At 43.8% G+C, this 23,906-nt stretch overlaps 5 protein-coding genes across 10 annotated transcripts in view; 4 read left to right on the forward strand and 1 right to left on the reverse strand.

Annotated features, from left to right (window-relative positions):
• The first annotated feature begins 601 nt into the window (after positions 1-601).
• gcna (germ cell nuclear acidic peptidase) lies at positions 602-4,822 on the forward strand. Its single transcript, XM_078289222.1, has 13 exons — positions 602-649; positions 1,016-1,120; positions 1,354-1,552; positions 1,633-1,705; positions 1,849-1,898; positions 2,013-2,079; positions 2,183-2,250; positions 2,375-2,809; positions 2,908-3,082; positions 3,213-3,357; positions 3,499-3,634; positions 3,791-3,995; positions 4,173-4,822. The coding sequence occupies exons 1-13, from the start codon at positions 647-649 to the stop codon at positions 4,402-4,404; spliced, it is 1,893 nt and encodes a 630-aa protein (XP_078145348.1). The 5' UTR covers positions 602-646; the 3' UTR covers positions 4,405-4,822.
• Positions 4,823-5,984: 1,162 nt separating this feature from the next.
• On the forward strand, positions 5,985-7,646 carry LOC139929981 (olfactory receptor 10H2-like). The gene is made up of 3 exons (XM_071923072.2): positions 5,985-6,200; positions 6,429-6,530; positions 7,047-7,646. Exons 1-3 carry the CDS (start codon positions 5,985-5,987, stop codon positions 7,644-7,646), a joined length of 918 nt encoding a protein of 305 aa, XP_071779173.1.
• A 432-nt stretch (positions 7,647-8,078) lies between these two features.
• Positions 8,079-18,844, reverse strand: cetn2 (centrin, EF-hand protein, 2). 2 transcript variants are annotated; one of them, XM_071923022.2, is made up of 6 exons: positions 18,777-18,844; positions 11,073-11,161; positions 10,673-10,837; positions 10,448-10,576; positions 9,592-9,729; positions 8,079-9,135 (listed from the first exon to the last, which is right to left on the reverse strand). In XM_071923022.2, the coding sequence occupies exons 2-6, from the start codon at positions 11,073-11,075 to the stop codon at positions 9,046-9,048; spliced, it is 525 nt and encodes a 174-aa protein (XP_071779123.1). In that variant the 5' UTR covers positions 11,076-11,161; positions 18,777-18,844; the 3' UTR covers positions 8,079-9,045. The 2 variants fall into 2 exon arrangements, with proteins under 2 accessions (XP_071779123.1, XP_071779122.1); XM_071923021.2 differs by lacking the exon at positions 18,777-18,844 and having other exon boundaries at positions 11,073-11,260.
• nsdhl (NAD(P) dependent 3-beta-hydroxysteroid dehydrogenase NSDHL) lies at positions 12,660-16,416 on the forward strand. Its single transcript, XM_071923070.2, has 8 exons — positions 12,660-12,717; positions 12,865-12,941; positions 13,428-13,589; positions 13,704-13,850; positions 14,380-14,508; positions 15,029-15,171; positions 15,312-15,414; positions 15,667-16,416. The coding sequence occupies exons 2-8, from the start codon at positions 12,921-12,923 to the stop codon at positions 15,997-15,999; spliced, it is 1,038 nt and encodes a 345-aa protein (XP_071779171.2). The 5' UTR covers positions 12,660-12,717; positions 12,865-12,920; the 3' UTR covers positions 16,000-16,416.
• The window catches only part of znf185 (zinc finger protein 185 with LIM domain), a 12,499-nt gene continuing 7,430 nt past the window's right edge, over positions 18,838-23,906 (forward strand). For 4 of the 5 annotated variants that reach the window (XM_078288947.1, XM_078288948.1, XM_071923018.2 and 1 more), the window contains exons 1-15: positions 18,839-18,988; positions 20,012-20,076; positions 20,365-20,482; positions 20,612-20,719; positions 20,816-20,842; positions 21,214-21,273; positions 21,391-21,438; positions 21,531-21,611; positions 21,715-21,795; positions 21,998-22,060; positions 22,201-22,332; positions 22,442-23,050; positions 23,320-23,385; positions 23,499-23,558; positions 23,734-23,802. In XM_078288947.1, coding sequence (XP_078145073.1) covers positions 20,067-20,076; positions 20,365-20,482; positions 20,612-20,719; positions 20,816-20,842; positions 21,214-21,273; positions 21,391-21,438; positions 21,531-21,611; positions 21,715-21,795; positions 21,998-22,060; positions 22,201-22,332; positions 22,442-23,050; positions 23,320-23,385; positions 23,499-23,558; positions 23,734-23,802 — 1,532 coding nt within the window. In that variant the 5' untranslated portion in view covers positions 18,839-18,988; positions 20,012-20,066. Of the gene's footprint in view, positions 18,989-20,011; positions 20,077-20,364; positions 20,483-20,611; positions 20,720-20,815; positions 20,843-21,213; positions 21,274-21,390; positions 21,439-21,530; positions 21,612-21,714; positions 21,796-21,997; positions 22,061-22,200; positions 22,333-22,441; positions 23,051-23,319; positions 23,386-23,498; positions 23,559-23,733; positions 23,803-23,906 lie in introns of all 5 variants that reach the window. The other variant, XM_078288949.1, reaches the window with a different exon arrangement.

The following is a 23,906-nucleotide window of genomic DNA, read 5'->3' on the forward strand; positions in this document are numbered from 1 at the left end:
GGGATAGTTTAGAAAGTTAAAAATAAATGCTAGCTTGTTTTTAAAACTTGCCTCATGTTAATATTTGGCTACTATTCATGCATAGGGCCAATAGACTGTAAGGGCCACCAATTACTAGCAGGCATTTGCAATTTTCATACCAATTGAGTTGGTCCTCAGTCTGTATACTCACTGGCTTTGGGTTTACGTTACATCCCACATCCATCCATACATACATTCACCTGCGACAGAGCGGAATTGGTGACGCGGAACTGAGCATCATAGGTGTCTTTTTCCTGGCCATAAATTATCCTGGTAGAAGGACAAATGTAAAAAAAAAAAAAAAAAAACAGACGGGACTTGCGGGTTTTTAAAGATTTTGAGTGATGACATTTTGGTGTGTTTCCTTGTTTCTCCCATAGAGTTATAACACTGTTATATCTCTCTGGTTTCTCCTCACTGGTGGGCGGTGACCGGCAGGCCTCCGTCTCAGACGAAGCCCGCTCCTATTGGTTTATTTATCGCAGTGACAACTTCCGCCGTAACGGATTACTACTTTTGAAATTGTTTTGGTTTTAACGCTTAAAGGTGCTCTGTCCCTTCCGTTCACAGAGAAATAGGATCACATTTGGTTATATTTCAAGTAACGTATTGATTATCAAGCTATATGGTCAATATTTACTGTTATATTTAATGTAAATGCATACTTACTGAAACATTTAAGATATCTTAGCTATGGCAAAGAGCCCAGGGTAGATAGCAAGCTGACTAGTTAACGTTAATGCTAACGGTAACGTTTAGCACGATATGTGTTGCTAGTTTTTAGGATGATGCTTACGTGCTGCCAATAGATTTACACATTAGCTTATGGAAAAAGAAACAACATTAGCTTGCAAAGAGCGTAAGCAACTATCGGCTAGCACCAATGTGTAGTTAGATGAGCTAATGTGTCATTGTAGCTATAGCGCTACGTTTAAAGACCCTCGTCATGCTAGTTTGACTTGACGCTAACTGTTAGTTTGTCTTCGCATTTCAGAGAGGAGAAAGTACTATGGATGATGATACACACAAATTGTTTAAAAGAGTTGCTCAAAAGATGGGATGGACGGATAAGGGAGGACTGGACACAGCAGAAGAAAAGGTTTGTTGCAGTCTGACTACAATCTTCTTAGTAAATAACGTTAGCGTGGTAGCACTCGTGTTTCTGTCCTCAGCATTAACTTGTAAAGCAAACATGAAACCACGTTGTTGAATATATTTGGGATTACTGGAAGAGAAAGAACAGCTTACAACCACATTTTTCAAAACTTGCCATTTTTATGTATAAACACGCATAGTCGGTTACAGATGTGTCTCCATTTTCATTGTTCCTAGCTGATGAAGAGTATTGGTAAGAGTCGCCGTCCTGGCACAAGTGATCATGGATCAGTGAGAGCTGCGGACCTGGCTTCACCTATCCAGCTTCACCTTTCTGACAGAGAGGATGACGCAGAGAAGGAGAACCAATACTCCGGGGGCAAAGACTACAGAAACAAGGCTTTGATGGAGTCCAGTGATGACGACTTTGATCAGTGTGAGTGACTTGCTGCTTTGAAGTGCAGTCACGTGGATGTAAATGAGATTAAATGTTCATTTTACATTTTTGTTCCTCAGTTCTTGTGGAGAGGGCTACACCCAAAGCCAAAGCTACCTCACAGAAACCATTTAGTGCTGCAAAGAAGGACAGGTAGGAAAATGGTGGAGCGCAATAACAGTGTTCTTTTCATAAGGGCACAGCAGTCTGTTGTTTACATTTTACTTCTCATTTATCACTGCAGCAAAGTATTTGGCGTGGTGGTCTAACTTCTAACCCAATTTTGCCCTGTTTAGGTCACACGTCCTTGTGGTGAGCTCAGACAGTGATGGCAGCTTCGAGACATGTGAGTAGGCTTTGTCTGGCCGGTGGGATTTTTGTTTGTTCTAACATGACGAGGAAGTGATTGTTATATTGAGGATTACAATTTTCTATCATGTTCTCTCTGTGCACAATGAAGTTCTGAACCAAGTGAAAACACCTAATGCCAAGCCTAAGAAAATATCAGAGAGTGCCAGTGAAGACAGGTGAGTTTTTGATGTTTTTTTTCTTCAAATACCAACATCGCTATACCTTAAAATAATTGTTGTCATGACACACATCTATGTTGTGCCTGTGTTTATCATCAAGCCTCAAAAACTTCATAGTGGATGACTACTCGTCTGATGATGACTTTGAGAAGAAACCATCTTCTAGAGGTAACCCTGAATGACCTCATGTACTGCAAGCAGTTTTGCTTGATATTTCATTGAAAAGCAACACAGCAGTATTTGTAGATGACGAAAGTGCATTCATGTTTTGTTTCCACTTACTATTTTGCAGTCTCTAAGAACACGAAGCCTCCAGCAGCCCAGCAGCCAGCGAGAAGGCCGCTGTCTCAGTGCGATTCCCCGGTCTTTGTTAGTGACAGCGATGATGATGATCATATTGTGGTCAAAAGCTCTTGGAGGACTCGTCACTCAAGGCCCCAGCTCCCCCAAAAGGCTAACAAGATTACTGCTAAACACTGTGACCAAGAGGACAATTCGCCATCGCTGTCTTTTCCTCCCCTCCCGTCTCCCTCTCCTCGCTATACCCTCCAAACTCCAGCATCCCTGTCCTGGACCCCTTCTCCTGCCTCTCCTAAGCGCACCTATTCAGCCCCTTCTAAGTTGGATGACTCGGCCAGTTCTGAAGAAGAGTTCATTTCCCTACTGGAGAGGCTGAAAAAGAAAAACAAACTCATCGGCAATTCACCCTCGCCTATCCACAACAGAGGTAACACACTAAATTTCATTGTAGCCTTCCATCAGCCTGCAACTTTCTCTCTGTTTAGTAATGAGGCTAATGTCTCTTTGGGTTTTGGTTGAATCTAGAATGCAGTATGAAGCCACCTGTGTTAGTTCCTCCTGTAAAGGGACTAAAGGGACTAAAAGCACCAGGCTCTAGGTCATTGGATCAAACACCACTGAATATGAAGACACCGGGGAAGTCCACCATCTCCAAACCCACAGTCAGTCAGACAGAGCCCAGACAGGGCCCCAGCAGCAGGTACATGGCTTTACATGGCTGTTTTTTTTGGGGGGGGCGATTAACAGAAATTTGTTTGTTACTCAAATGCACAGTCTATCTTTCTTGCACATACATTTTTTTAAAAGTCTAATCCAATCTCTCCCCCCAGAATAGCGGTGTGTAAAACCCCAGGCTGCTTCTTACAGTCCCTCTCAGCCCCTGGCTCCACCTATGGGTGCCGTTTCAAGCAGAACAAGGAGGAACTCACGAGCAGACTCTACCAGCTGTACAATACCAGTGTTTTTGACGGAAAGGTGAACAATCTGTCCACGCAGATTAGTTTTTGTGTTTTTTCTTTTTTTAGGCAATTTCATCTGCTTTTGATCTTATGTCTTTTTGTCATTTCTTATGTGCTCAGTAATATTTCTTCCACTTGTCTGACATGACTTCTCTAGCTCCCCACCAATATGTCAGTGACCTGGAATAAGAAGATGCGGAAGACTGCTGGCTACTGTGTCACTGGGCAGGAGCGAGTGGGAGGGAGCCGTTACGCCCGCATTGAACTGTCAGAGAAAGTCTGCGACTCTGCAGGTATTGCTTGGCTAAACCAAATAAACTCACATCATAATTTAGGCTAGCTTTTTCTCTCCCTGAATTTAAATGGGTAATGTCTCCTGTCATGCATAAGAAAATGTTCATGTTGACTGAATCCCTACATAAAATTTCCAATCTTCTCCTCCCTCCTAGATCGTCTGAGGGACACGCTGGTTCATGAGATGTGCCACGCTGCAACCTGGTTGATCAATGGCGTCAGGGACGGGCACGGCAACTTCTGGAAGCTGTACGCTCGCAAGGCAACGCTAGCACATCCTGAGTTACCCATGGTCACCCGCTGCCACAGCTACGACATCAAGTACAAATTCCAGTACCAGTGCACCCGCTGCCAGAATACGTACGTCTGACTCAATTCAGATCAATTAAAACCATAAAGAGCATTGTTCAGTATTGTTCACTTCTTTCACCCGAATTTCTCCCAGGGGATCAATGAAGTGCAATCTTCTCTTCTCTTATTTACAGACTCCTGTGTATACGTTCCTAATACTGTGCTATGACATTTCCTTCTCCACAGAATCGGGCGTCACTCCAAGTCACTGGACACACAGAGGTTTGCGTGCGCGCTCTGCACAGGACAACTCATCTTGCTCACCCCTTCCAAGCCGCGCGCTCCCACACCCTTTGCCAACTTTGTCAAAGAGAATTATGGGAATGTACGACAGGAGCTAGTGGGGCAGAGCCATGCGGAAGTGATGCGTAAACTCAGTGCAGACTTTGCCACCAAGACTAAACTCAGTCAAAGCTGAGGTCTTGGTGCTAATGCTACATATACAAAGGACTAAGCTACACAACCACCACAACCTGTTGTAATTCTTAAATACCTCAGTGAAGTCGTCTTACATCAGTGAGCAGCTATGATGATTGATCTATTTTAGGTAACTGGAGCTTTTCATAATTTGTCATTTCTGTTTACCTGCCAGTTTTTGTGATTATATACTGCATCTGCTGTAACTGCCCAAACTGAGCCACATCAATAAGGGAATCTTGTCATTAATGAGCCTATGTACAGCATTTTGTCTAGTCAAACAATGAAAGTACCACCATCTGTTATTGTTTTCTGTCATGCATACAATTCTGTTTCCTGAGGAATTGGCATTTGCTTTTCCCAGGTAAAAGTATGATTGATATTTTTGTGTTTTTTACTTGGCTTGTTTGTCTTTTCACCTATATGAATTCTTTGAATAAAGATTAAATCGTGGTACGCTATTCAGATATGTAAACTTGTGAAAATCCTTGTGTATTGCAGCCCTTATTAAAATCTTTTAATTTTGATGTATGCAATGAAAAACATTTCAGTTGTTAAAAAGCTTTTAAAATAATTTTGCTACACATTTTTATGGCATTCGAAGCTGAATTTATTGTTATTTATTTGATTGATACTGGACACATTATATAGGTAGTGCAAGGTAGATGCAATCATAACACTAAGTTGCATACATTAAGTATATTTATCAAAAAATATCCAAATCAATCCCTGGGTTTTGCGTGTATGTGGTCAACAAGGGTGCTGTGATGTACGTAATGTGTCCTTCAAATCAGTCCAACTTGCATCTGTAAGAATGAATAGTTTTCAGCTTGAACTGCTTAAATTACACACACATTTTATATCTGCATCATATAGATGGAGGTCGGATATCTGCCAATTTACGTCCGACACTTCTTCCACACCAAGGAAGTGTTTGGGTTGAAAATAAGTTAAATAGCTTTTACTACAGTGTTTCAGCATCTGTTTGAATGATTCACAGAAATATTGGGCAATGATGTGTGTGGGGGAGAGAGGATGTGTGAATGTTTTCCATGACTGTGCCTCTATGCTATCAGGCAAATATTGACAGCTAGTCTAGCTGTCAAAATTTGTGTATTCTAGCTGAGCTAGAATACACTTCTGTACAGATGTATGACTATTGTCCCTGACCGTGTTGTAAATACGCAAACGTAATCCCCCATATCAAACACTAGCTGTTGACACACCACTGTCCACAAAGATGAGCTTTTAGGCCTGGGGTCGGACTTGTTGACATGGTGAAGCTGAGTAAATGGACAGCCTATAAAGCTGGCACATCACAGGGAGATTAAGCAGAATTCAGCAATCAGGATGAAAGCGACATCTACTGTATGCGTTTGCTGTGCCATGTCTTATTGATGAGACTTTGAGACAGATCTGAGGGTGAGTGCTACATTGTTTTGACTTTCTAGATGAGGTTAAGCTTTATTTTTTGCCTATATAAGACACTTAACATGGTTTCTTAGCCCAATGAGACTCTATTTTTCTTTCATTTAGGGAAGACGACTATCTTGGGGTCCGAATCAGAGGAAGCGGTAGGTCATGGACACCCCCTGCAATGTGACGGCACTGGAGGCCCAGACACAGATGAACTCCACCATCTACCACCTGGTCAAGCTAGTCAGCATGTGTGTGGGCTGCACCCTCAACACCTTCCTCAGTGTTCCTCTGCTCCTGGCCATCACCCGCTCTCCGTCCCTCCTCAGACACACACGCTTCCTCCTCCTCACACACCTCCTCTGCTGTGACAACCTCCAGGTAGGTCTACACACACCATCCTTCAGACACTGGAGGAGTGCATGTGTTTTAAATGATCCAATGTACTATAACTATTATAATTTTGTTATTTGACTGAGTTTTAATTCCCATTTGAATCAACATTTCATGAGAGCATGCCGTATGTCTTCATTAAAAATCATTTGGGATGAGAGTAAGCCCTTTGACCGGGGAGCTAAATTACCATAATTACTATAATTACTATTTCAGCTGCTGCTCTGGACAATCAAGGCAGTTATTCTAATCTCCAATCAAGGTATACCTGTGGCCCAGTGTATGGTCTTCTGTGCTGCCACCCAGACCTGCTCATTGGTTTGTAGTGCATCGATTACAGTGGTGAAATCCATATTTCTTTGGCTACACTGAGCTTTATTTCGTACACCATTCTAGCTTTAGACCAGAGGGCCATACTGTATATTGCAGTGGGGATGAAGGAGGAGGACTGCTTCCATCTGATTTTAAATGGACCACTGTTAAAGTGCAACTTCCTGCTACAACTTATTTTCAGATGGAAATTGATACATTTGGCTGTAGTGATTGAAATAAATCATGTTTAAATTCCTGTTTAATGTGCATCTATGACAAATTTGTAGATTTTCAAATTTTTACTCCCTCTAGTGGTTCAAATCTCCAATTTGTAATTTGATGCAGTTGCATACTTTCTGTACAAGATGACGTTGTGTGAGTTATCACCCTTCAAGTCCCCTGCTCCATCTCACTCTAGGTGCCAACTGCCAATCTGCACTACTGCATCTTTTAAAGTGGCAAAGAGCAGCCAAAACTGAGGGTAACGTGCATCTCACTTTAATGTCTTGACTTTTTCCACAGGTGGACCTGTTCCTGAGCACGGCTCTGGCTGTGGACCGCTGTGTGGCGGTCAAGTGGCCCTTGCGCTACGACCTCCTGGTGCGTCCTCAAAGGAAGAGAGCGGCTGTAGCAGCCATATGGACCTTATCGTTTACAGTCGGCTGCGTGGCTTTGAGTATGGGCCTGAATACCCTGCAGGTCAACGCTTTCCTCCCGCGCTGCCGCCCGCTCATCCTCGCCCCCTGCCTGTCGGGGACCTCGGCCCTGCTGCTGTTCTGCACCGTGGTCACCGCTGTGGTGCTCCCAGCCTGCTACCTGACCATTCTGGGATGCTACTTCCTACTCTGCTGGGATATACGAGACGGGCCGCTCTGCGCCAAGAGAGCCTGCGTGACCCTGACACTCCAGGCAGCTCAGATCCTCTTGTATTCAGTTCCCGTGATCCTGGACAGCTACCTGATCCCCGGCTACCTGCACTGTGACGGTCTAGACATAGCAGCCACCATCACCTACAACCTGGGGATATCGCTCATCCCTGTGGTGTACGGCTACCGCTCACGGGAGCTGCAGCAGAGGATGCTACAGGCTGCGCATAGGACTCAAGTCAACAACCAGAGTTAGTTACAGGGTGCAAAGGGAGCGTCACCAAGGAGAGCTGCTATTTCTAACATTTTATAGTGTTGCCTGTATTGCCTGGATGCTGAGAGCACTGTCTTTGTGTTCAGAACAGTCTGTCTTTCCACATGTTTATTGTATTACATTTTGAAATTACTAGACTATGAAATAGTGAGTTTGGATAGCTGTGTCAATATGCTGTGGGGAGGCAGCATGACCGCTGTAATCCACTTGTATTTCAAAAGCAATGTGTGCTTTATTAGTGGCAGTAGGATGAGAGAAACCTGCGCTGATATAAAAAACAAAACAAAAACCTATGAGTCAAGCTGGTCAAACACTGTTAAATTGATAACTGAGGGACGCCTGAGTATCATAAAGATGAAAAATATAGGCTGTATAAAAGAAAACGGACATGACAAACTGCTTAAAGACCTTTAATCTGTACCTTAAATATTGATATACTTTATATCTGCCCATGCAGTTGCTATGTATTGTACAAAACACTCAAGAATACAGAGGAGAAAAGATACACAAAGGAAGGACGAATACCCAGTACAAGTTGGAAAAATACATTAACAACGGTATTTTAAAGATAGTGAGGCTTTCGGGGAGGGGCCGTGGGTCAGAGAGGTTGGGCAGCTTCCCTGATTGTAATGATCACCCCTTCAAGAGGCACAGGCACAGATACACAGGTAGCACTGAGGTGAGACAGCACTGCCCAAGCATGATTACGATGGAGACGAGCAACCATAACAACCATAATTTAACCAACGGCTCACATGGCGATGCACAGATTTGAAACCTTTGCCTCTCTGGAAAGACACAAGTTATACAGGAGCCGAAATATGAAACACAGGAGCTGTAAGTGTAGACCAGACTACCTACAGATGGACCAAACAGACCTAAGCTCAGTTCAACTCCATTATAAAGCAAAGCATTGGAATGTATTGTGTTTGTTCCCATATTCAGGCAGGCACTGAGAATTTAAACCTTAACGACAAAAGGATTGAGGTTACTCACATATTACAATGACATTATCAAGATGTTCTCAATAAGGGTATGCAGCATTCCAAACAGGAAAAAAAACATCCATCTTGCATTGAGTGTGACTGAAATACATACTGTATTTGGCAAATGTAATATAAATTACCATGTAAATGAATGGAGGATCATTTGGCATTTGATCAGACTCTTTGTTCAAGTCTTCAACAACTTCCTTTCATTGTAATATTTGACAGCTAAACCTTTTCCTTTTAAGTGAGAAACTATGGCATGATGACAATAATAAGGAAAGGGAAATCCTCTGACAGAACCAGATGTATGAGCAGCATGACATGTAAAACCACCCATGGCCCCCTCTGCCCCTGTGTATCCCCAACACCAACCCTAACGCTGTGCACCTCCTTCAGTACAGGCTGGTTTTCTTCATAATGCGCAGGAACTCCTGCTGGTTCACTTCCCCGTCTCCATCCCTGTCTGCCTCATCAATCATTTCCTTCAGAAGGAGAGAGTGAAGGAGGAAATGAAGAAGAGGAGAATGGAATTAAAACACAAATAAAACACATCTGAGTACTATACTGCCCTAGAGTGACAGTAACTGCATGGGTAGAGAAACTGAAAAAAATGTTTATGCCTTGTCCAAACAAGTATTTTTGGTACAGAGTGGACAGTTTATCATTTATGGGCATCAATTATGTTGATATTAATCTAAACCTTCGTCATGACCTTTGGCATTAAAACACACAACTACAGTTACAGCTGTTACTGAGGGAAGAATAGGTTGGGCATTTTTTGAGTGTGCGTCTGTGAACATTGTATTTTCTGCATGCGTGTACAATCATGTCCCGACCAAATCCAAGTGCAGAATCTTTTAATGATCATTGAGTGTGCGCACCACTACATCGGCGAGACAAGAAACTTAAGGAAGGAGGGTTGTTTGATGTGATCCTACCTGCAGCTCCTCGTCCGTGAGGTTCTCTCCCAGCTCCTTGGCGACTCTCTTCAGGTTCCTGAAGGAGATCTTCCCTGTCTCGTCGTCATCAAACAGACGGAACGCTTTCAGGATCTCCTCCTTGGAGTCCTTCTCAGCCTAAATTGGAGAAAAGAAAGAGTAATTTCCACTTCATTCATTTAGCAGCGGTGCCACAGACTGCCTGAAAAGGCAGGAAAAATCACCAGTACTCTCGAAAAAATTGTCTCTATGCAGTAGTCGCAATCAACGTGTTTCAACTATGCAGACAAGTCAAGTTAATATATGGAGTGCTTTTAACAAACAGGGGTGCTGCAAAGTGTTTTACATCATCACAAACTCAAAGAAATGAGGCTAGAGTTTGTGTGTGTGTGTGTGTGTGTGTGTGTGTGTGTGTGTGTGTGTGTGTGTGTATGTGTGAAGAATGGCTGATAAGGTGGAGTTAAGGTTGTATAGCTCTGCTGCATAAATTGGTCTTGAGTCTGGACTCTCAATTTGTATTGTAAACCAATACTAGACATTGTGAAATAAAACTTATTTAGCAGTATTTCCCCCAAAACTAAATTCAAGAACAGGATCAATACCTGCAATTAACATGCTTATAATAAAGTATTCATATTATGAACACAGTTGTAGCACTGCATTCTGCTCTAGGGCCAAACCAGGCAAAGACCTCGAACCTAAACATAAAATTAACCTCAACCACCGCTGTTACAAAAACATATAGGGGCAATGCTGTGAGTTCACTTTTGTTTTTGTCTGTTTTACTGTTAATTAAGTCACAAGTAATGGAAATGCACATAAAGCCTTTCATTTACTATACAAAACAGACATCTACCATTTTCTGTGTCATAACAGAGAGGAAGTCGGTGAAGGAGATCTTCCCTGTGCCATCCTTATCCACTTCACTAATCATCTTCTTGATCTCCTCTTTCTTTGGTTCAAACCCCAGAGCTCTCATGGCGACCTGGCACACAGAGAGAAAGATGATCATACAAGCATGACACACACACACAAATAAACTGCTTTCTCCCAGCTGCCACATCTCCCAGGCGCCCTCCACCTTGAGCTCCTTGACATCGATGTGTCCGGAGCCGTCGGTGTCAAACAGCTCAAAGGCCTCCCTGATCTCCTGCTTCAGCTCCTCGGTCAGCTCGGGTTTGGGGCTGGTCTTCTTCCGAGGAGGAGGCACCGGGCCCTGCAGGGACGGCCTCTTGGCGTTGGTCGCCTGGTGGGCACAGAGGATGGGGAGAGGCACGGGGAACAGGTTAATATTAGGAGAAGATTGAATGATAAAGAGGTTTGTGGAAAATAGGCCTTTCCCTTGTCTTATTAGCTGCACCTGTTATTTATCCAAGCTTATCGAATGATGTGAAGTCCATCATCTGGGACTCAAATGCGACACACACACATAGGACAGTTATACTCTCTCTATTTTAGGATTATGTAATATTTCCACTCACCATTAGATGCTGTTTATGTGAATGGCAAGAGAGGACCGCGGATCTATTTGCCAATCCAAGGCAGTGTTTTCCTCCAGGCTACAGCCTCCCTGTCATTTAGGGAGGAGGGGGGTCATAAAACGGTTTTCAATTTACATGGGTCGCACACATGAACCGATAGATTAGACTGGATGTAAACTAGTCTGCTTTTCCTCCAAAGCCTTCGATGTTATGTCACTGGAGCGGTGTCTAAAATGCACACCAAAATAAACGTTTTCAGCTAATGATGTGTACAGGTTTTCAGTCCGCTCAGTCTCAAGAGGTGCAGGCGTTTGTTTTATTCGCGCTTCACGACAGCAGGCAAGCGCATCATTTTACGACCATACAGGAGCTACAGGGGGGACAAACAGGCATATCAGGTAGTTGAAATCAAACGCACCAGTCGGGCGAAAAGATGATTGGTTGCTGAAAATCACGGGACGTAACAAACAATATGAAAATGACCCTGAAGTATTTCTTATGAAAGTTCTACTGCAGGGACAGAATATATAGAAGGAATCGGGATATGCTAGTGTTACATATTATAATTTATATTTATATGCTGCATTTGGTCATGTCATTCTGTGAAATCGCCTCAATACACCCTCTAGTGTCAGTTTCCAAAGCAGACCTCAGATCTGCGCATGGCATGTAAAGATCCATGAATAGAGTAAGACCGGAAGTATGGCTATTTTCCCTTCAAAATAAACGTAAAATTTGAGATAAATACGAAGTGAAAAACAAGCTTTTCAATAGATTAATTGTAAAATACGGTATAAGTTAATTGCTATATGGGCCTATGCAAAATGCCACATATACACAGTTACCGAAATTACATAAAGGAATTCTCAAACACCAATCATACCAGACAACTTGGAGGTCCATCTATCTTTATTAGTCAATGTTAATTCATGCCAGTGTCAGGTCAGGTCCTGGCTCACAGGCCTCAGATTCAAGACGCCACTGATAGACACCTTTCCAAAGTTGTCTGGTATAAATTTGGTGTTTGAATTCATTGGTCTGTATAAAGCACAGGCATAGGCAGAGTGGTGGCTTGAACCAGGACCTGGGGGTCAAATTCTATAGCCTTTATAAACAATTGGGCTGATAACATTTTAAATGTTGAATTTTGGCAGCCCATTATAGTGATGGCATCTTGCTGCCTATTTGGCTAATACATGCTGTGAAAAGGACATTTTGCAAAAACAGCAATTGTATTTTCATTTACTACAAATGCCGGTTAACGTATTGTTTATTTTCACTTTTGTACTTTTAATTTGTCAAAAAACTTGAAAACACGTTTGTCAATAAGGGTTTTATTTTGAAGGTTGTAACCGGAAGTCTTATTTTTGTAATTCTAGCTCACTTGACACGGGTTTGGAGGTTTGGAGCAGCATCTCAGGGGGCGTGGTCCCTGTGCAAAGAGGTGGAGACAGTCCGGTAGAGATCTCCAATTGGTCTAAATTGTGGTGTTCTTTGACGTATTCTCCACACCATTGGCTGGTCGCAAACGTCACCTTTGGTCCTGTGCGCTGGCTCAGCCAATCACAGACACGCTCTCACTCAGCTGATAGACTGTTCATCGTTTGCACGCGGGTCAATTACAACTTTGAGGAATAGACTGCAGGTAAGTAGTTTAAACTTGTATGCATAGTTCCTAAGTTTAAAGTGTAATTTATCCTCTGCGTATTGCAGCATAAGTTACACACTTCCTTTCTGACTAGACTACAAGCAAGAGCCGTAACCAACTTGTTTTCACCATCTCCTCTTCCAGTGTGCCTGTCAAGTCCGAGCATTGGTTCACCTGTTGGCTAATCTTGACTCCTCATTATGGCCACACGTGTTCGACCGGTGAGTTAATTGATATTCCAGTTTTCCATTATGGAAGTATACATTTAACATTATTTCAGTATCAAGGAAAGCAGTAGGCTACTCATGCTGTTTGTTTAACTTAAGTGTGTGTGATGGTGATCTCTCTCTCTCTCTCTCTCTCTCTCTCTCTCTCTCTCTCTCTCTCTCTCTCTCTCTCTCTCTCTCTCTCTTCAATTTGCTTAACTGGTATGAATGTTACAAAGAAATTGCCAAAGCATTCAACAATACAACAGTGTAAATGATCAACAACAAAATATAAAAAAGATAACAAAGTTGCAAAAAAATTATGAAATAGTTGAAAAACTGTGATATTATTATATTATTATTATGAAAAGTGACTAATGGGAGTTAATAATAGAAACATACACATAACTACACATATACTATTGTGTAGTAGGAGGTTTAAAAGACAGTATGGCTTGGTTGATGTCTCTCTCTCTCTCTCTCTCTCTCTCTCTCACACAGAGTAGTAAGCGGTGTGCAGTCATTGGGGGCTCCGGCTTCCTCGGCAGACACCTGGTGGAGAAGCTGTTGGGTCGGGGCTATTCTGTGTCCGTGTTCGACATCCGCCAGAGCTACGAGCTTCCGGGTGTCACCTTCTACCAGGGAGACCTTTGCGACAAACAGGTATAGGCCCCTTCCTCTCTGCCTGCTGGGTGCACAGTCTGGACCTGTGACCTTTTTCATATAACGGCTTTTAAACTGTGCACTGCGAGACCTACATGTGTCCCTCTGCCCCAGGCTCTGCTGCCCGCCCTGAAGGACGTGTCCCTGGTGTTCCACTGTGCCTCTCCAGCCCCCGCCAGCGACGACCGCGGTCTGTTTCAGAGGGTCAACATCCAGGGCACACGCACCGTGATCCAGGCCTGCAGGGAGGCGGGAGTCCAGGTGGGGCAGCGTGAGGAATAGGGATGGGACAATATATCGAAATTCAATATATCGCAATACAAAAATGTGACAATTTGTATCGTGGGACAGAAAAATGAATCGCAATATTAGCTCTCTCATTTTATTCTGCTATAGTAATCACAAATGAGACAGCTTGCCCATCACAATTTCACAAGCTCTCCATCGAAATTATATTATTTGCACTTTTTAATGACATTTTTAAATTGTTCATTGTAGCAAGCCAATGCCATTACTGGAAAGATTTGTTACTCAAAAAATAAACATAGCCCAATTCTACAGAGTCAGACTTTATTGTCACTGAACTTTGACTTATTACTTCGTATCGCGTATCGAATCGTATCATGAGATAAGCATATCGTCCCATCCCTAGTGTGGAAGCAGCAACAGGATGAATCAGATAAAAGACTTTAATTTGATCTATGGTCATGATTTACTGTTTCAGAGTGAGGGTTGGGTTAGAGGCCATTGAAGTGTTTTAACTTTTTTTTATTTTTTTTTATTTTGCCAGAAACTGGTTCTGACTAGCAGTGCCAGTGTGGTGTTTGAGGGGACGGACATTAAGAACGGGAAAGAGGACCTGCCCTACGCCAAGAAGCCCATCGACTACTACACAGAGACCAAGATTGCACAAGAGAAGGTAGGAGACTGTTCACTCAAATAATTCATGGTGACTCAGGCCGGGATTTATGGGTAACTCATAAATCTTACTATGTCACATATTTTTTACAATGTGTTTTCAACTTAGGTTTATTGGTGTTAACAAGGGGCTCAGTGGATGGCACTGTTGTCTCAAAGATCACTTCCCAGCCCCGGCCCTTTCTGTGTGGAATTTGCATATTCTCCCCTTTTGTTAGTGTGGGTTTCCTTTTGGTGCTCCAGTTTCCTCCCACATTTAAAAGACATGCAAATCAGGTGGATTGGAGACTCTAAATGTCCCATAGCTATGACTGTGAGGGAGTGGTTGTCTATCTGTGTCAGCCTTGTGATGGACTGTTGACCTGTCCAGGGTGTTTCACTGCCTTCCACCCAAACTGGTATAGGCTCTAGCTCCCCATGGCCCTGAAAAATGAATAAGTGGGTAAAGAAAATGAATAAATGGAGTTGTCTGTTTCCCTCTCCTCCAGAGATGAATATTTTATACTGCTGTTGTGTTTTAGTTGGTCCTGGAGGCATGTGACAAAGGGAAGGGTTTCCTCACGGTCGCCATCCGGCCTCATGGCATATTTGGTCCTCGGGACCCACAGCTGGTTCCTATCCTAGTGGACACGGCTCGGAGGGGCAAGATGAAGTTCATCATCGGGTGAGTCAGCAAGTCGTGCATAGAGAGCATGTTAGCTTCCAGTACAATTTTATTTTTTTCAGTTAACGTCCCTGTTGTTTTTATCTTTAGAACCTGAGCGTTCATTGGCATTTCTCTTTCTTTCCTTTCTGTGTGTATAGTGATGGGACCAATCTGGTGGATTTCACCTTTGTGGAGAATGTAGTTCATGGACATATCCTGGCCGCTGAGCGCCTGAGGCCAGACTCGCCCATATGTGGCAAAGTGAGTGAGAATACAAACTAAAGCAAAGAGCCAGTTTCCTCTCTCCTTCCTCGGTCCTCTGCATGTTCCAACTGGTTTAGAAAATGTTGCCTTACTGGCTACATGTTTATCTATCCATCAGTCCTTCTCCAGGAACAGACTGACTATCTAATTGTGAATGTTTTTTCCACTACTCTATATGATGTACAAATTGCATTGGCCTTGCAAACTGAATTTCGGGTCAGTAAATTGTATCCTCCTCTTCTCTCCCAGCCATACCACATCACCAACGATGAGCCGATTCGCTTTTGGGACTTCATGTCCGAGGTGTTGGCGGGTTTGGGATATGCTGCTCCTCGCTACCACCTCCCCTACATACTAGTGTACGGGCTGGCCATGCTGCTGTGGCTGCTGGCCCTGATCCTGCGCCCCCTGGTGGCCTTCAAACCCACCTTCACACCCATGAGAGTGGCCCTGGCCGGAACCCACCACTACTACAGCTGTGACCGCGCCAAGCAGGACATGGGCTATAAACCCATAGTCAGTCTGAAGGAGGGGATAGCCCGCACAGTGGAGAGCTACCCTCATCTCAGGCAGGGGGCTTGATGGATGTGACGTAGCATGGAGATCAAGACTGTTCAGATCTGTGAGGCTGTGGACGTTTCTGTAATCACACTCATGCTCAGAGTGAGGCAATAAGTTGGAGTTCAGCTCAGATTTCAAGTCACACTGAAAGGACAAGCAGATTTTCAAACCCTTGTGTTTATTGTTCTATAATAGCTGTTTTTATGGATCTGTGTATATGAATAACCTCACTGTGCCTCTTTCCCATGGAAGTACTATTCTCACCAGCAGACGGCAGCAGACAGTCCTGGTTTTAGGCCCCCACGCACAGCTTATGTTAACTTAAATGACCTTGTCATACACTGTGACAGCTGCCAGCTTTTAGAGATATCCTTGTTCCATTTTTTTTGTATATCTCTCTCTTGTGCTGTACATTCTGATGTTGCTGTTCATTTCCAAATGCTTTAATACATTCCTTTGGAAGTTGGTTCTCCTGATACTACTTTCATGAAAATGATTGTTGAAAAGGAAAATGTTTTGTTTCCATATTCACAATTTCTGAACACAACTATACACTCACCGAGCACTTCATCAGGAACACCTGTACACCTGCTTATTCATGCAAATATCCATTCAGACAATCACGTGGCAGCAGTGCAATGCATAAGATCATGCAGATACAGGTCAGCAGCTTTAGTTAACGTTCACATCAAGCATCAAAATGGGGAAAAAATTTGATCTCAGTGACTTTGACTGTGGCATGGTTGTTGGTGCCAAACGGGCTGCTTTGAGTATTTCTGAAACTGCTGATCTCCTGGGATTTTCACACACAACAGTCTCTAGAGTTTATACAGAATGGTACAAAAAACCAGAGAATGGCCAGACTGGTTGGAGCTGACAGAAAGGCTTCAGTAACTCAGATAACCTCTTTATAACTGTGGTGAGCAGAAAAGCATCTCAGAATGCACGACACGTCCAACCTGGAGGCGTATGTCACTTTGGTAGCCGGTTGACACTGAGGTGAAAGCTGATACCTACCCAGTATTAGTAAGGTGTTCCTAATAAAGTGCTCGGTGAGTGTATATCTCTACTCTGATATTGGAGTACCTGTGCCATTCTGGCATTAGATGCATGTATCGTCAGGTTGGCATGTGTTCCCACGAGTTAGGCAAACTATGTTGCAACACTGTTCCGTGATTGTCGCAGAATACAATAATGGGATGGGCGATCAAAATGTACCCTAAGCTACAATCCTCCCATTTCCACATTCCATCAGTCACTCTGTCATAGTGACGGTCATTTCTTGTCATTTCAAAAATAATTAGCTAAGTTATGTCACTGGAGTTGTAGAGATTGGAGTGCCTCCGTTTCAAAGAATTCATGTCAAATTTATTTAACTGGGACAGTCACTAGCAGTGACAGAGATCTGCCACTTTCAGCTGACGCGTGTTTGTCATTCCGCGTCTCGGTGTGGTGACACGGTGGGGGTTAAGTTCAGATACCTCGCATTCCCTCCTCAATACTGAGCCAGCGGCGCCCTTATGATTCACTGCTAGAGTCAGAGTCACTGGGCAAGGCCGTCCAACTGGTTTCTCGCTCAGGGGAAAGAGAAAGAGGGATGAGGGCAGACAATAGATTTCAGAGTTTACACTTGCTAATGTGCTCACCGGAGTGAAACTTTGGCTCTCTGACTTGCCAATTTCCTCTTCCACCTCTCTCCACTCCTCCACCCCCTCTCTCTCTCTCTCTCTCTCTGCGGAGACAAATGAATGTCTTTGATTGAGAGCTCAGACACGTGTGTCATGATGAATTTTCTAGACGTGTTGTGAAATCCATTCACTCACACCTCTTTTTGATTTGAAAAGGTTTGGTAAATATAAGCACAGCATGTGTGAGATTGTTTTTTCTAGAGAAACAGTGGTAGCCTGATTTCCACGCTGTGATATCAAATAGTGCATAGTGTGGCCAATCATTCAGAAAGTGCATTTTGTTGCAATTTGCAACCCTTTTTGAAGGAATTGGTGGACAAGTGTACAGACTGTCATTTTGTGTGTCACACTCACATATACACACACACACACACAGACAGTGAGCTAACATTTTGTTAATCTCAGGCCTACTTCTGCTTTTCTACCTGTTTGCATTATGTGCTACAAAAGGTTAGCTGACGTTTAAAATCATAAAGTCATAACTGGCTTTAACCTTTTATTACCTTTTAGAAATATGGTCATCAAGACAAGACATGTTTTAATGACTTTTAATGGCAGTGGTTTGAGTTAGTTTGTCCCCAGGGTTTGAAAGAAAGGTTAAACTCTTAGTAGAGAAACAAATGGAAGCACTCTAATTTGCTTTGCCTCTGAGGAATATTTTGAAAGTAGAATTGAATGTGTTCCCTGTCTTGGAAAATGCTCGGATTTGCTTTTATATTACATTTATTGATGTCTGGTCCTCTGTTATTGTTTATCTTAGCGCAGGTTGTGTGTCTTATTTACTCTTGATCTCATTTTAATGATGTGCGCATCCTGGGTTTTCGTGCCCAGTGAGCATGAGAGGAGCTTTCCCACAGGAGATGTTGCAGTGAGTCAGTTCGTTTATGTATGCCATGCTGTGCACCCGCTCGCCCCTCTCTTGTCTTTGTCTCGCTCTTTCTCAGAGTCGCTTGTCAGCCTACTGTATGGCAGGTATGTGCTTGCTCACTCCTGTGAACAAAGCACTGATGTAGTAAACAAAAATCAGTTCTTAGCAACCTCAATTACGCACACACACACACACACACACACACACAGGCAGACAAACACACTGCTCCACCCCACACCTACCTTCCTTGACTGGCTGGGCTTGTTAGTGCTCACGCCCGTACCTGTTCGCTTGCTCAGGGAGGGAGACACCTGTCAGACAGAGCAGACTTTCTCCCAGCTCACACCAGCCACAATCTGTAGCACATACTGTCACAGACTGTTCAGCTCTCAACTCACCTGGGTGGAAGTTTCTCTGCTGGAGACCGTCTGGACATTTAGTGAAAGTAGCCTGGGTAGGTACTTCTGACTCTCTGAGCTATTTACAGCATGATTTAGCAAAAAATGGCATACTTTCTGTTCTTAACCTCAGCAATTGGAAGCTGTAAAAACAGACAGCCTGAAAATGATCAGTCATGCTTTGTTGTTGCCTTTGTTAACAGGAGATCTGTGGATGTCACACTGTTTGCCGACTCACTCATTTCTCTGGGTGTTTCCTTGTCATATTTGCTCACCAGTAGGGTTGTCTTTCCTGCTCCTCGCTTGCCTTAATAGTATTATTCTTCATTAATCATTTATTGTGTGGACTGATGTGTGTAACCTAGGAAAAACTATGGTTTCTGTGCCCTCAGCGTATTTATTCTGTCACCGGCGTTCAGGACAATATCCTCCAGAGATATTGTGGCAACATGTTTTCAGAAGGAGTGAATCCACCGCCCGAGGAGTTGTTACAACTTCTATTTGCATTCTGAATTTGGCAGCACTCCACGGTTTTGCATAAGCTCTAGTCGGCGTTTACTTTCAGATAAGGGGAGACTCGTCAGTGTTTCATTAGTGTTTTCCCCTTTCTTCCCAAGTCCCCCGGGGAAATGTGTTTGCCTGTGCGCAGTCCATTTTTGACTGTAAATAACCAAGGGGTCAGCTAATTTGGATATGTGGAAAAGGAAGCAATTTTTGCCCAATCTCACAAAGCATTGTCTGTGTGTGTGTGTGTGTGTATGTTTTGTGTGCGTGGACACACACACACACACACACACACACACACACACACACACATATGGGTGCGCGTTTGTGTCCATCCATCCATATTTGGGCAACAGCAGTATTTTTTAGAAAGTGGTTGGACAGGATCATCTGCATGTCTAAAGGATGAGACTGAGGAATGCTTAACAGAGCACATGTCCCTTACTGGGAACATAGGGTGGGAACAACCACTCTGAGTTTGATTGGCATAATGAATTGCTATTTGGTGTTATAATGATGCAATTTCTTTGAGACGGATCCCTCTAATTTGTATGTGGTTCCTGTATTTTTCTCAGGCAGCCTGTAAGGGAAACAGAGGACAGAGAGGAGAGAGAAACTTCCAGAACAATCATGTCAAACGGTGAGCAGGCTGATCTGAATCTGAAACAATGTGTTTCCTCCCATAAAGGCAGGGGGGCATGAAAGGGAGTGTCTCTGTTCCAGGCTGATGACTGCAGATACCATCATGAATTCTTTTGTATTCTCATTTGCTCTGATTTGATACAAAGTGTCATGGTTGATCATTGAGTATATGCCAACCGAAACCAGGGTGCACATCTTGAATGCTGGGTAATGGGATGTCAGTACGATATGATGCCGCCTGTGTGCAAAATATATGGTGTGTGACATGCATGTGTTTGTGTGTCAGAGGGGGACAGAGCGACTGTGTTCCGTACCACCAAGGTCCGGACCAAGCTGAAGGGAGACTGCAGCTGGATGCAGCAGCGCAGCGATCCTGAGCCTGAGCCCCAGGAGGAGAAACCATGGTAAGAGCACCACAATATGCACAACACTTCCATCTTCCACGTGTATACATGGGGTGACATCCAAATTATCCCATTCCTCAGTTATCTGAATATGCCATACCGAGTCTTCCTTCCTGTGTGTCCATGCAGGGTAGCAGAGGTGAGAGCCAGGCGTTTGAACGGAGCCCCTACTGAGACCAGCCCGGTGTCTTCCCCCACCACACCCACTCCTCCACCAGACAAACCTGCCACAGAAAGGTAAACACTGGTTTCATTATAAATGATCCTGCAAGCACTTTCAAATAACCCACAAAATGTCACAGTGCTGATAACGAGTCTCTGTTCTGTGTTTAGAGCACCGACCTCAGGATACCTGATCAGGTAAAAACAACTTACTTTTTAAATGATCAAAACCTCAATCTAGAGGGGTTTTTTCAGTGTACAAATTATGGCTACACACCGATTGTTCTGTTGATGGAAAATAATTTCCTAACTGAAAGACCCCATGGATACTCAAAGCACAGTGCCATTGTGTTTACTGACAACACAAGAGTAAACAAAACCTTTACAACTTCAAAAACACTGAAAACTCCAATACTGCCAGTTCCTGTTTCAAAGATTTAGTCAGTCAGTTTGAGAGTAAAACAAAAGTTGAGGGCACTAAGCGGAATTATACCTGAAATTTTGGAATTAAGCCATTACTTACTAATTACATATATAGAATAACTTGATTAAATAACCTTTTTTTTCAGAGGTGTTTTCACTAAAACAGACAACAAGCCTGCTTCGTCCTCAACATCTAACGGCATCAGGTCAAGAGCTTCTCTTACATGCATTAGCAGAGATATTACCATTAAAAAAATAGGCATTTGATCGACCTCTGAGATTCCTAATTTAATATAATCTCTATTTTTTGCATCTATTTACAGTGGGACAGCAAACTACACCAAGAAGCCTTCAGAGAGCTACAAGAGAATGTGAGTGAATAGAGGGGATTCACGGATAAATTGCTGGCATGAAATTGAGGATGTATTTCCCCGAGGTGTTTATGTGTGTTTCTGTTCCTTAGAGCCCCTCACACTGTGAGGCCCGGTTCAGAGAGCCCGGTCCAGACAGAGGGCCAGCTCAGCCCCGAGGAGCAGGACAGACGGTGAGACCTTCCCCGCCCAGAGAAAACTGTTAACACCATCCCATTTGAAACTCAAACCCACAGAAAAGAGATCACATTAACATACTAATGAGTCATTTTGCAGGACGGAGGCAGCCAGCAATGTTCTGAAGAGATCTGCAGTCAGACAACGGTCCTATGTCTTTTCTGCTGCTAAGAAATATGAGTATGTATATGTCTTCTATCACTCTCCTATTGCTCATCTTACCATTCAGCTTGTTTCTGAAATACTTCAATATTGAAAGCAGTAAGTTGCATATCAAAAACATAAAATATTCACATATCACAGTTGGAATGTGGTTGGAAGGTATAAATGGTTGGCTTTTATGGAAGTATTTGTGAACGCTGTGTGTGTCCAAAACCTCCAGCTCTACAGAAACAGCACCTGACACTTCACCGGTCAACAGCAGTCCATCATTTGTGGCTAAAAGGTAAATGCCGCCTCTCATGGCTCTGACCCTCAGGCCAAAAAAAAATGACATGTGAGTCCGAGCACACGATCAAATGTAGCGTCTGTGTGTCTGTTTTTGTGTGTGTACATGTGTGCTTGATGTACAAATGTGCTCAACAGGGTGGAGATTACTGATGATGATGAGAGCGCTGAGACTCCAGCAGCTGCCAGCAGCCCGCTCCCCTCCTCCTCCACCCCTCCCATCCCTGCCACATCACCTGCCGCTGTGCCGGAGCCCAAACCACGGGCAAGGTAAGTCCCACTGCTTTTGGGCCATGTGTCTGTTTCCAGTCTCATATGCAGCAAATCATTTCGTTTTGTCAGGATTCCTTCCATTTCTCTGTGTCTGTGTGTTTTACAGAGTGCAAACCAGCATCAAGACAACCGTTGACGTCAGCGCTGATGAGCCAGTGGCTCCAACAGTAGAGGAAACCGCTCCAGAGCCTGCGAAGGAAGTTCCCCCTCTCGTCTCCCTCAAGGAGGACACACCAGCGGTCGCACCAGAGAAAAACCCCTTTGAACACATGAAACCAGGCTGCACAAAGGTGGCCACTCCGCTCCCTGTACTTCTCCCCGAGTATGTTGGAGAAGTCTGCAGAGACCCGGAACCTTGTGACTTCGGGGTTTCTGGGAAAGATGACGCCCCTCTGCAGGAACCTATCCCAGTATCACCTGCCCCAGTGTCTCCTACCCCTGTATCTCAGGCCCCAGTATCTCCTGCCCCTGTACCACCTGCCCCAGTATCTGCTGCCCCTGTATGTCAGGCCCCAGTATCTCCTGCCCCAGCATCTCCTGCCCCAGCATCTCCTGCCCCAATATCTCCTGCCCCAGCATCTCCTGCCCCAGCATCTCCTGCCCCAGAGTCACCTGTCCCAGTGTCTCCTGTCCCAGTGTCTCCTGTCCCAGTGTCTGCTGTCACCGAGGACACAGTGAAGACAGACCCTGAACCAGAGCCGTCTTCAAACCAGAGGTCAGACATATACTATAATATATAATTCTGCGATAATGAGCTCATCAAAATCAGGGCAAGAGTCAATCACCAGCATGATGTTTGCCCAAATATTCTCACCATGTTTGAATATCACCATGTTCAAACAAAGGATTAAACTTGGCCTTGCTCTCAGATGGTTTGTTTGTCAGTGGACTGTATTCCTATGGCATGTTTGCTCGTTCTTTGAGTATGTATGATGGAGCGCTGCGTTGGAATGTCACGTGTTTGTTCTCCATCTATCTTCACAGCTCCAGTGCCGACACGCTTGCCGCCTTGTCCGACACTCTCATTTCTTTCAGCACGAGTTCCAACAGGTATTAGCGAGAAAAGATAAAAGCAGCAATCAATATAGAAATGGTGTTAATTAAGTATTGCGTTTGACTATTGTGATATTTGATTTATGTTTTTATTCACCTCTCTTTGACAGTCTATTGGACACTCAGGAGGAGAATGATGTGTCTGACCCTATTGCACTGGTCCCAGACAGGTAGACATTTTGATTAGGTCACAAATTACACAGTTTAAAAGCTATAAACATCAGTGCAATGTCAGCCTGTTTATGCCCTATCCACCCTCTTTGCTAGTGCCATGTTATTGTAGCTCTGCAACGATCCCTCCAGCTCAATACACCATCAAATGCTAACAGTTTATGCCTCCTCTAGCTTTAAGGATGATGAGCCAGCTCTGGCAGAGGAAGAAGAAGGCCCAGTGGACAGTCACATAGAGGACAGGTATGAAACCAGAGACTTCCTCATTCATGTCATAGCAGAGACGGCAAGTAAACAGCTCATGGCAAACTGCCATTGTGTTTACTTCAAAGCAACCTCAAAATAAC

This window comes from Centroberyx gerrardi, chromosome 16 (genome assembly GCF_048128805.1).
Source record: "Centroberyx gerrardi isolate f3 chromosome 16, fCenGer3.hap1.cur.20231027, whole genome shotgun sequence".
NCBI classification, from domain to species: Eukaryota; Metazoa; Chordata; class Actinopteri; order Beryciformes; family Berycidae; genus Centroberyx; species Centroberyx gerrardi.

What these genes read in the sequence shown, in the direction of transcription:
- nsdhl (XM_071923070.2), top strand. Translation starts at nt 12,921, where the DNA reads ATGGCCACACGTGTTCGACCG. An exon ending in GAGACCTTTGCGACAAACAG is followed by an intron (nt 13,590 to 13,703) that starts GTATAGGCCCCT and finishes CCTCTGCCCCAG; the next exon opens with GCTCTGCTGCCCGCCCTGAA. An exon ending in ACTCGCCCATATGTGGCAAA is followed by an intron (nt 15,415 to 15,666) that starts GTGAGTGAGAAT and finishes CTTCTCTCCCAG; the next exon opens with CCATACCACATCACCAACGA.
- LOC139929981 (XM_071923072.2), top strand. Translation starts at nt 5,985, where the DNA reads ATGGACACCCCCTGCAATGTGACGGCACTGGAGGCCCAGACACAGATG. An exon ending in TCTGCTGTGACAACCTCCAG is followed by an intron (nt 6,201 to 6,428) that starts GTAGGTCTACAC and finishes TTACTATTTCAG; the next exon opens with CTGCTGCTCTGGACAATCAA. An exon ending in CCACCCAGACCTGCTCATTG is followed by an intron (nt 6,531 to 7,046) that starts GTTTGTAGTGCA and finishes CTTTTTCCACAG; the next exon opens with GTGGACCTGTTCCTGAGCAC.
- gcna (XM_078289222.1), top strand. An exon ending in TGATGACGACTTTGATCAGT is followed by an intron (nt 1,553 to 1,632) that starts GTGAGTGACTTG and finishes TTTGTTCCTCAG; the next exon opens with TTCTTGTGGAGAGGGCTACA. An exon ending in TGATGGCAGCTTCGAGACAT is followed by an intron (nt 1,899 to 2,012) that starts GTGAGTAGGCTT and finishes TGCACAATGAAG; the next exon opens with TTCTGAACCAAGTGAAAACA.
- cetn2 (XM_071923022.2), bottom strand. An exon ending in TCGATGTCAAGGAGCTCAAG is followed by an intron (nt 10,577 to 10,672) that starts GTGGAGGGCGCC and finishes TCTGTGTGCCAG; the next exon opens with GTCGCCATGAGAGCTCTGGG. An exon ending in TCACGGACGAGGAGCTGCAG is followed by an intron (nt 9,136 to 9,591) that starts GTAGGATCACAT and finishes CTCCTTCTGAAG; the next exon opens with GAAATGATTGATGAGGCAGA.